Genomic DNA, 10,300 nt, shown 5'->3' on the forward strand with positions numbered 1-10,300 from the left:
TTAGCTGTAGAGGGCAGTGTCACTGGCCCTCATATGTGGGATCCGAACCGGGGCCCTCTGGCATCCCAAGCGAGTTCTTAACCATCGCGCCACGCGGCCGGCCCGGCACAAGTCTTACACAAGGCATAGGGGGAAAAGGGGCATAAAACGAGTTTCAAAGAAGTAGATGCCTATGTCTGTGTGTCAAATTAAATAAAAGCTCCATGGCCTTCATTGTATTAGAGCCAGAAATCTGACATCGCCTCTACCACTACCTGAATTTCTCTTCCCTCTACTGATCCCCTCAGCCCTTTACTTTCCAGATGTAATTTCACTGGGTAGATCACCAATCAGATGAGGAATGGGGAAGGAGAAGGAGAGAAGGGAAAATAAGTATAGAAAATTAAAGCAGGAAGGAGTGTAGTCACGTGAAATCAGCTTCTTCCAACAATAGTCTGTGTCCCTCAGCAGTTCCAAAACCTGAAAATCACACACGCAGCACTAGAGCATACCATTCAGGAGGCCCACCCCGAATCATTTTTTTAAAGATGGGTCTGGTCATTTGGCACATGAGGGCCAGGTCTCATGGAAATTACGTAGCTAGGAAATCAGACAGCAGGAAAAGAGGAATGAATTAAAGGAAAGAAAAAGAATCACAGGAGAAAAGCTAAATGGAAAAAAAGACAGGAGGAATTCTTTTTCCTAATGAGAAATGCAAAATTTTCCACCAGACAACTGTGACTCTTGGCTGAGTGGCCTGTGTATCATATGACTGAAAGTGCAGGGTGGGTGGGGCAGTCCAGGAAGCTCTGTCTTGTGCCGGCCCTGTCTCTGAAGGAAACAGGTCCACTTCAGGTCTCAGATGTGCCGCTGGTTCACCGGACTGCCCCACGGGAGGCAGCCATGCGCATTACACAGAGAAAGAGCATGGGACTGTAAGTGAGAATACCTACATTCCGGACCGGGCTCTAACTCCTAATGCACCTGGATTGCCATGGCGCCTCAGAGGCCAGTGTTAACAGCCACTAAGTGACAGGGTCAGCCTTCTTCATGATCCCTGAGGGTCTTTCAAGCTGTAGCATATTTATAGTTGCAACAATTACCACTCCCCACCCATGCTAGACTACATTTCTTGAGCAAAATACAGTCCTTATCCCTTCCTCTCTCACCCCTACTTCACTGCCCCAAAGAAATTATTTTACCTGAAGAGAGAGAATTGAACAAGATGCTCTCTTGGAGTCTCTCCCAGCTCTAAGATCTGTGATTCTAAGAAACCCCCAGTTTACTCAATTCCTTAGCAATACAAAAGAACCATTATTATACCAAATCTGATGAGTTTTCATTTCAGCTGAACTCACCCACCTTTCAGAATTTTTCAAGCCCCACCCATGAAACAAACTGACATTTTAGCAAACATTTCCAAAGGAATTCCACAAGGCTATCCCTTTGGAGTTATCAGTGAGCAAGTGATATTAGTGACAGAATACATTTGATTCTCAAAGATGGGATCTGTGAAGAGAGGCAAGTAATTTATTACTTTCCTTTATTAAAACCCGTAAAAGAATCCATGATTCACCGGACTGAGATAGGAGAAAACTTGTAAGCAGTTGCTACTCTCATTTAATTGAATTCTAAGCCTCTGTGGCACTTGCTATTTGTACCTGCAATGGATGGCTGATAAAGAGCTGACTGGGCCTTCAAATGGGCAACCTCTTATGAGGAAACAATTGAGATTCTAAGTCCTTAGCATACAGAAACGAAGAGCTGGCTATATACAAAGAAACCCCCAGCTTTCTCGTTCCAAAAGAGTGGGACAAGAAGATGGCGATTCAGGGATTTTGATAATCCAGGCACAAAAAAGGATTAATTGTGAGGGGGGAGAGGAGAAAGCATCATCCCCTGAGGAAGTACCCACTGGGATGATTTCAGAACAACTATTTCAAGAAGACATAAAACCAACCTCTTATTTTAAATAATTGGAGGGTACAAAATGTACATAGTCTACATACAGGTAAAAAGGTTCAAATATGGATTTTGGGAAAGGTTTTCATTCTAAACTAATGATCTATATCACGTAGTGGCCTGGAGTTTCAATTTTTTTGTTGTTAGGGCATTCACCTAGAAAAGAAAGAAACTTATAAAGCAGAAGAGCAAAAAATTTCCTTAAGCTCACTTTTTTTTTTCTTTTCTAGAAACCACTATAAACTAAATTAGGGTCAAGAAAAAGTAGCGAGATGACCCTGGGAGGGAGATAGAATTGCTTAACTTAATTGCATTTCCTTTTTGTTCCCCTTTAATCCTGAAGAGAAAAACAAAGGTCAAATGGCACAAAGCACCAACTCAGAAACAAAACAAGCAGGGGCAGGCTTGTTTTAAGTAAAGAAAAATAAACAGTACTAGTTTGTTTTTTGTATTTTTTTACTTAAATCGCTGGGAACTTTGGAAGAAAAACAGATACTATTAAAGGAATCCTGATTATAAAGCACACAGATAAAAAGTCTTTCTCTTCAGTTGTTTAAATTCAACAAATGTACATAATGCAGGCACAATGCATCAAGGATCCTCTGAAGCACACTTTTAAGTAGTAAGAATTCAATTAGGAAAAAGGACGGAGTGGCAGGGAAAGTAGGTTTGCAACACTAGCCAGAGCCTGCAAGTAGAAAAGACTGAGAGTCAAACAATGAACAGTCCTTCTGTGACTTTCCCCCACAACAGACCGGCCAGGAGAACAAATAACTAGTATGAGACAACCTCCTGCCACAACACAGAACTCTTTCCCAACAGTATTTCACACACAAGGAACCAAGCTATTATTCATTCAACAAACATATACTGAGCATTTACTATTACTGCCCTCTGTTTTTAGGTATTTTGGGGGACTACAGACACTGAGGACCCAACTTAGACTTACTGAACCTAAATCTCGAATTCTAAATCATATTTTTAATGCTCAGATCCATAATAATCATCCATCTAATAATCATCCAGATCTGGAAACTTCTATTTTAGGAGACGCAAAAATGACTAAGAGAGCTCTTGATCTCATGGAGCTCACATAAGTAATAAGCAAATATACAAATTTCTTCAAAACAAGGTTAAAAAGGAAACATGATATTAGAGGAATAAATTCCTTGCTGAGGACATTCAGAGGAGGGAGAAATGATGGATTGTTAGGAGTTACACAGGAAGTGAAAGAGGGTCTCACAGAAATAGGTACATTTGTGTTAGTGTAGGTACCATTTCAACATGTAGAGAAGGAAAAAATCTACTATTATCACGAATAATAATAAGAAGCATGTCTCCAGTGTTTATTGAGAAACATGGCCCTGTCCTGGGTGCTTTACATAAATCTTCTCTGAAACCTATCCTAAATCAATCAGATAAGTCCTATCATTTCCCCATTTTGCAGTTGGGGCAGCTAAAGCTCAGAAGGTGTATGTAATGTGTTCACAGTCACACAGCTAGAGACTGAGGAGCTGAAGTTTAATACCAGACATTTCCCATTCCAGAGCCCACATGCCTCCATAGAAGAATAAACAAAGCCCAGATGTGCAAAAGTGTCAGACATGGAAGACTACGTGTCCAGTGTTCCCTTTGGCTGGAGGGCGGCAGAGTCCGGGGAGAGGGGGCAGGTAAGGTTTAAGGCGAGTCAGGCTGTGGATGCTGTATTAAACTATGTGGGCATTATATGGTAGTAAGGGGAAAGCACTTAAAGTTTCCCAGCAGAGAACATTATGATAAAAGCATTATCTTAGTTTTTAGGCTATGAATCATGAGCTATATCTTACAATCTGAAATAACAAAAATCAAAAGTTTGAAGAGTCTCACCCTGCCTTTAAACAAAAACGTGTGGCCACGAGCCAGGTGGGACTGTTGCCTCATAGCTGTCCAGACAGATTCCCAACATGCCAGGTCCTAAGGAAGAGCCTACAGAGCAGGCCTTAAGATGAATGCAGTGTGTGTCTGTTATTCCGTAGGACAAGGATCTGCTCATCCCTGGAGCTGTCCAAATCTGGCGGAAGGATAGCCCTGGGGACCACAGCATTCCCTGGGACCCAGGGTGACGGCATGGGACAGTGGGCGTAACACAGGCCTGTGCATCAGTTATTGGCAGAGCTCAGGCTCCTGACTCCCAGTCCCGCGCTCATTTCATCAAATCAAGTCATGTGACCCTGGGTGAACCCCTTTCCCTCTCTGAATCTCCATCTTCTTGTCTGTAAAATGAGAAATGGATCTGGACAGGACTCAGAGTTCACAGTTTTCAATTCTTCCCTTCCAACGCACCAGCATAAAAGATCGACTTCCATCAGTGGCCCACTATCCAGGATCTAGGAGGACAGGGTGGGTGGGGGAGTAGCATGTCCCAAGAGCTTCCACAGTTTGTAAACCCCTTGCTGAGAATAACTGTACTTCCTTATCCCTAGAAAGCCCAGTAGTCCTGGCTGTACTATAGGATTTACAGTTCTCAAATCCTGGCTGCAAAGTCCTCATTGATTCAACTTGGTCCAAGATTATCTTTTTAAGTGCAAACTGTATCACTAATGCCAAAAGTAATTCAGTAACATGAGGGATCATGATTATATCAAGGCACATGCAGGGAGCTCCTCATTCTATCATTGGGGTACACTTTAAGATCCACATCTGTCATAGCCCAAGGCTACTCTGTAATTATTTGAGAGTTTTGCTTTACTCTCAAAAGATTGTGTGTGTGTGTGTGTGTGTGTGTGCGTGTTTATGAGTGAAATTCCCTGGCAGTCAAATAAAGGCTAAAATTATGGAGCTCATGGGGGAGGAGAGAGAGGAACCATGATACACCGCATTTGATGTTCACCAAGATATCCCTGCAAACTCCAACCATCAAAAGTAAATTTCCAAAGGGGTAAAAATATTTATCCGATGAGAGATTAATAATCATGTGGGTCCAAGAAATTTTGCCTATAGAAGTGAAGGTGAATATGGAGAAGATGCAAGACTTGTTCTGCTCTCAGAACATTGCTGGTATTTTTTTTACATGAATTCACATATTATACTTTTAAAAGAACTTTTAAAACTCTGTTGGTTCATCGGACCACACCTAGTAGTTTACCCACAGAGATGTCCATAGAAGACTAACTCCTGTAACGAATCCACTGCAAACACTTGAGGCGTGTTAAACCCGCATCTTGCTTCACCTTCTTTGACCTCCAACCAGGGGACAGGAGCCGGAAAATGACTGATAAATGTTAACATTCACAGCGAAGCTAGCTTAATTACAGAACCAAGGAAACCCACGTTTTGAGAGTTACCTCATGGTTATTTGTTTTTATAGGACTAACCATGAATATGCATTCCTTTTCCAGACCTGAGAAAAGGAAAATCTGCCCAAGATGTGTGACAGAACTATCAGCAGGGCAGCCAGCCTCACATCTGACATGCCTGAGGAGAGTAGCTACAGGGACCACCCACATTCTGCTCTGGGAACTCATTGAGTGTGTCTTCAGCTGTCAGGTACTCAAGGTCCCCTCTCTGCCTACCATTGACTGATTTCTGTAAGACTACCAAACACTGGCCACTCATTCAAAAGAAATCAGATTTGTGCTTAATACATGCCCTAGCAAATCTATCAGGAGGCACAAGCAAGTAGAAGGCAAATTCTGGAAAGGATTCAGGCGTTCTCCTTGTTTCTTGCCCAAGAGAGTAGTAGTTCAGCGAACTCCAGCACCTTTGCCAAACACTGGGAGTTGAGAGTCAGGCTCGGCTGTGATACCCTGAACTCTTCTGACAACGGCAAATCTCCAGAGAGCCCTATCGCCTGTGAGGGCAGAGGCCTTGAGGGATGAGCTGCAAAAGACATTTTGGCTATCTACACATGGTGTGTATTTTCACCACCCCAGAAATGCAGCCTGGCCAGCCCATTGGCTAGCTTGACCAAGGAACCCCCAAAGTTGCCACTTCTCTAACAGCTGTAGAAGAGACATTGATATACTGACATAAAAAAGTAAAAAGGGAGAAAGTGTAAATTCAAAGCAATGTGCGCGAGTGAGAGGAAAAGGGGGGCGGGGACGGGTGAGGAACACAGGCTGAATTCTCTCTGCTTGAAAGCACCCAGATAGATCTTCAAAATTGCGGATGTGGGGGAAATGCCAATATATGCTGTATGCCTTCTGACACTAACTTCAGGCAAGTTGATTACACAAAAATAAAACCAGAAGGAGAGGACTGGGCACCTGATGCCCAATACCCAGTCCAACGCTTACCTCCAGCAACTGGAAGCCTTAGTGAGATTGCCTCACACAGATTCACCTCTTCCACGCATTCCTTCTCTTTAACCTTTGATCTTAATTTCTTTTTCTTTTTTTTGAGATGCAGGGAGAAGAGAAAGAAATCTGTTTCAGAACTAAATCTCCTTTAAGCTCTGTTTTGAGAATGCTTCCTTTTACACTTCAGAGTAAAAAGTGCAGACTAGTGCATAGGAGGGATAAGGGGTAGAGACAGCAAAGAAATGGAGGTGAGACTAGACCAAGAGAAGCGAGAGAAGACCTTATGCTAGACCCAGCGCTGCCAAAGTCTCAGAAAGTAGTGCTGTGTGGTAGTTTAAACATCATCTTATCAGTACAGTCCTTTTTGAAGAAGATGCCAAAAGCGCTAAAGACTCGCTCAGGTTCATCTAGTGTTGGATACTGACCCCTGGCCACCAGATATCTAGATATACAAACACGAGACAGAAAAGTTACAGGAGACCCAATCTGGCAAGGAGACAAGAGCAGTGGGGCGGATTCGAGAGAGAGCGCCTGGAGCCGCAGAGGGGTGTTCGGTGCGCGCTCTGGGTACCTTGATGTAGGCTCGCTGCAGGTAGTTGTAGGGCACTCTGCGTTGGAAGTCGCTGCGCACATCCTCGCTGACGCGGTGGCGGGACGCGGGTCCCCCCAGGCGCTGGGTCTCGCAGCCGCGGTAGCAGCGCGCCCGCTCCAGCAAGGCGCGGAAGAAGGGCAGCTCGGCTCCGGGGCCGACACCGGGGGGCGCGAGCGGGCGGCGCGCGGCGCAGTGGCGGGCGCAGCGCGCGCGGATCTCCCGCAGGCGCCGGTGGCTGCGCAGCGAGGCTTCCAGGTCGCGCACGGCCAGCTCGTAGTCCCCACTGTAGTAGGCGGCCACGCCGCTGGCGTAGAGCAGATCGAAGGGCTGCAGAGGCTCCGGCTCGGGCTCAAGCTCCGGGCGCGGGCTGTCCGGGGGGCCGCCCCACAGCGGCGGCGGTAGCAGCAGCAGCAACAGCGGCAGAGGCACCCAAACACGCTCCCGCATCCTCCGCCGCAGAGAGGCGCGGGACCGCCACGCTCCCAGACCACTCCCGGCACCTGGCGTCCCGGCCCCTTCTCAACCACCGCGGGCGAGAGCGCCGGCCCCGCCTCGATCTGGCAGCCCTGCGAGCGCCAGGTGACCGCCGACGCGCGGAGGACTGAGGCGAAGGCCGGGTCGGCCGACTGCTCTTAAAGGGACGCCCACAGCTCACACGCTCCTCCTGCTGCCCGAGCCTCCGCGAGCCGCGAGCCGGCGCTCAGCGCGCGCCCTGCCGGCTCCCTGCCGCAGCCGCCGGGATGCCAAGGGCTGCACATCCCCAAGTGCCAGCCAGAGAGCGAGCGCCGCTGGAGGCCAGCCCGGGCGCAGCTCTACACGCGGGGTCCCTTCTGCAGAGTGGATAGGATTACTCCCTTCTTTGGAGAGGAAGAAAATCCGGCTTAATGAGGTTAGGACTCTAATCATTTACAGAAATTTGTACATGACTTCACAGTTTGCCAAGGAAGCACTGAAACTCCATCTCAGGCTGTGAAGAAAGCACTAGAGGGCCAGTTGGCCCAGTTGCAGAGGCTTAAGGAGAAAAGTGATTAGCCTGTTTATAGACCTGTGAAAAGGCGAAGGAAGGGCGCACCCCTGGCCCTTGGGCATCACAGCTTACTGCTCCTTCCTCTAGGCAGGGTGCCCCCCTTGCCTTCTAAGGTCCCTCCCTTGCCTTATCCCACTTTTTGTGGGTGCCTGTCTGCATTGGAGCAGTGAGTAGAGGCAAATGAGGAGCAGCAAATAGTCCACCTGTTTCAGTGCTGAGTGCCAGCCTTATCACGGGACCAACAGAACTGCTGGAAGGAGGCGTGGATCCTAAACTCTGCCTCTGTCAGATTACCCACCGTGTGACCTTGCGCAACTGAGCCCCAGCTCCCGCATCTCTTACAACAGACAAATGTCCCAACACGTCAAATAGCTTTCAGATACGAATTCTTGTAAGAGTTGAACAAGGAGGCAATTTAAAAAATCTAGTACCCCCAGGACTTAAGCAATGAGCATCAATGTAGGAACAGGAAAGCTGACAGAAATGGCTGCCAGATTCCAAAGGACTAGCTGGAGGCTTTCCTGTTCTCTGCTTCTCTTCTCTCATAAATACCTTCTGAGCCAAGGTGTTCCCCTGGTTCCTGTTCCTTGGCTCCACACTCTCACAAGGATTCCTGAGAGCTTATGCGCTGGACCTTTGACACCAGCCTGCCTCCTGAAGGCATTCCTGTGGTCACCTAGTGCCTGTAGCGATTTTACCCAAGTCTCCCTGGCTATGGGGATGGTGAGTGAGAGGGCCAGGCCATGGGAAAGAACAACATGTGTCATGCAGTTGATGTGAATTTCCTAAAGAAGGCTTTTGTGTGGAATTGCCACCTATGCCCAGGGGCTTGCCAGAGTTTCATATTCATTCCTTCATTCATTTTGTTGCATTTGACCACTCTGACCACGAGCAGACATGGCTCTGTAACTCCAAGGCACACCAAAGAATCATGCTCTAATTATTTTTCTCCATCAGACCTCACTCATTTGGCTCATTCCACTGATGGAAAAGCTCCAGTTTGGAGTTGAGTGTGTACTAAATGCTTTGGATGTTGAGTTTCCCAGAAGTTTCACTTGGGTAATCTGTCCAGACATTTTGTGTAGGGATTGTCTGTCTTTTTTGATAAAGACTTTGGAGTCAAGAGTTATCAATCCACTTGTGGAAGGTTTTGAAGCACAGTAGGCTAGAAAGTACTGCCGTGGGGGGTGCTTTGCCATCGATGATCTTTACTTTCCTTGACATTTCCACATCACTTAATAGATGTCAGTTAAACTCATATCTTTGGATGCCTACATTCAAAGTACGTATTCTGGTAGAGAAGAGATGAATAAACCCGGGTCCTTATTCCTAGAAGCTCACAATGTTGTATAGGGCAAAAACATATAGAGGACTATGATACAAGGTAATGAATGTAGCTCATAATATTAGATTCAACGTGCTATAGAAATGCAGAGCCTGCAAAGATGGCTTCTGGTGGAAGAATCTAGGAAAACTTAGGGGAATAATTGACATTGGCAAAGAGTGAAAAGCTTACAGGCTGCACCCATACCAAACTTTCTGCTGATTCCCAACTGGCCATGTGCTTTCAAACTTTCTACGTGTCCTACTACCTTATCTCCCTCTGTACAAACCCTACCTGACTTTATAGAAAGTGTTCAACTGACATCTGAAATTCGTATGAACATTGGAATCACCTGAGAAGGTAAAACTATTGATACCTGGCTCTGACTCTGAGAGACTCTGATGTAATTGGTCTGGGGTATGGCCAGAGCACTGAAATTTTTAGAAGTTCCCTAAGTGGTTCTAATATGTAGCCAAGATTGGGCACTGCTGAGCTAGAAATCAATGCCATAGCTGAGTCAGTCTGAGTCAGGACTCCAGGTGCTGTGGAGCATTCAAGAGTCTGAGATGTACCCATCTCTCAACCCTCCTCTCCACAAGAACAACAACCTGATCTGCCTTCTAAGGCTGGATCGATAAGAGTCCTGAAGGGACAAGAAGTTGATTCCAAGCATTGCTCTGCGCAATGGTATCGACTCTGTGTTGAGAAAGCCTCCCTGGCTCTCACTCCTGCACACCTTGCTGGGTGTGCCAAAAATGCACACTTTCTTTACCTGGCCCATTTCTTAGACAGCTGGGCCACATCTCAGTGTTCCTGATTCACTGAGTCTGGGGCTGGAGCTCAAAAATGTGCCTTTCTAACAGGTTCCTTGGTAATACTGAGGCCCTTCGTGCAAGAATCATACTTTGAGAACCACTTCAATACAATTCCTTGTGAACAATGGTTGCAAACTTTGTTTTGCATGAGAAAACTCATAAAAAACACAGAGGCCCTGGATTTTTTGTTTTTTGGATTTTTTTAAAAGATTTTTATTGGGGTATTGGGGGGAAGGGAACAGTGCTGGGGAATTGGGGGAAGGGGAACAGACAAGTTGCTGTCATTTTGTTCTTCAGTCTAGTTGTGGAGGACGTTGCTTCACT

At 46.3% G+C, this 10,300-nt stretch overlaps 1 protein-coding gene and 1 long non-coding RNA gene across 2 annotated transcripts in view; one reads left to right on the forward strand and one right to left on the reverse strand.

Annotated features, from left to right (window-relative positions):
* Positions 1 to 7,648, reverse strand: part of P3H2 (prolyl 3-hydroxylase 2) — a 185,354-nt gene extending 177,706 nt beyond the window's left edge. The window contains exon 1 of the mRNA XM_019623614.1: positions 6,790 to 7,648. Within this exon, the coding sequence (XP_019479159.1) occupies positions 6,790 to 7,257 (468 nt within the window). The 5' untranslated portion in view covers positions 7,258 to 7,648. The remainder of the gene's footprint in view (positions 1 to 6,789) is intronic.
* Positions 7,614 to 10,300, forward strand: part of LOC109371229 (uncharacterized) — a 39,721-nt gene continuing 37,034 nt past the window's right edge. Inside the window, exon 1 of the long non-coding RNA XR_002121844.1 lies at positions 7,614 to 7,699. This is a non-coding gene — a long non-coding RNA (uncharacterized LOC109371229). The remainder of the gene's footprint in view (positions 7,700 to 10,300) is intronic.

Source organism: Hipposideros armiger, unplaced genomic scaffold, assembly GCF_001890085.2.
Source record: "Hipposideros armiger isolate ML-2016 unplaced genomic scaffold, ASM189008v1 scaffold_14, whole genome shotgun sequence".
Classification (NCBI taxonomy): domain Eukaryota; kingdom Metazoa; phylum Chordata; class Mammalia; order Chiroptera; family Hipposideridae; genus Hipposideros; species Hipposideros armiger.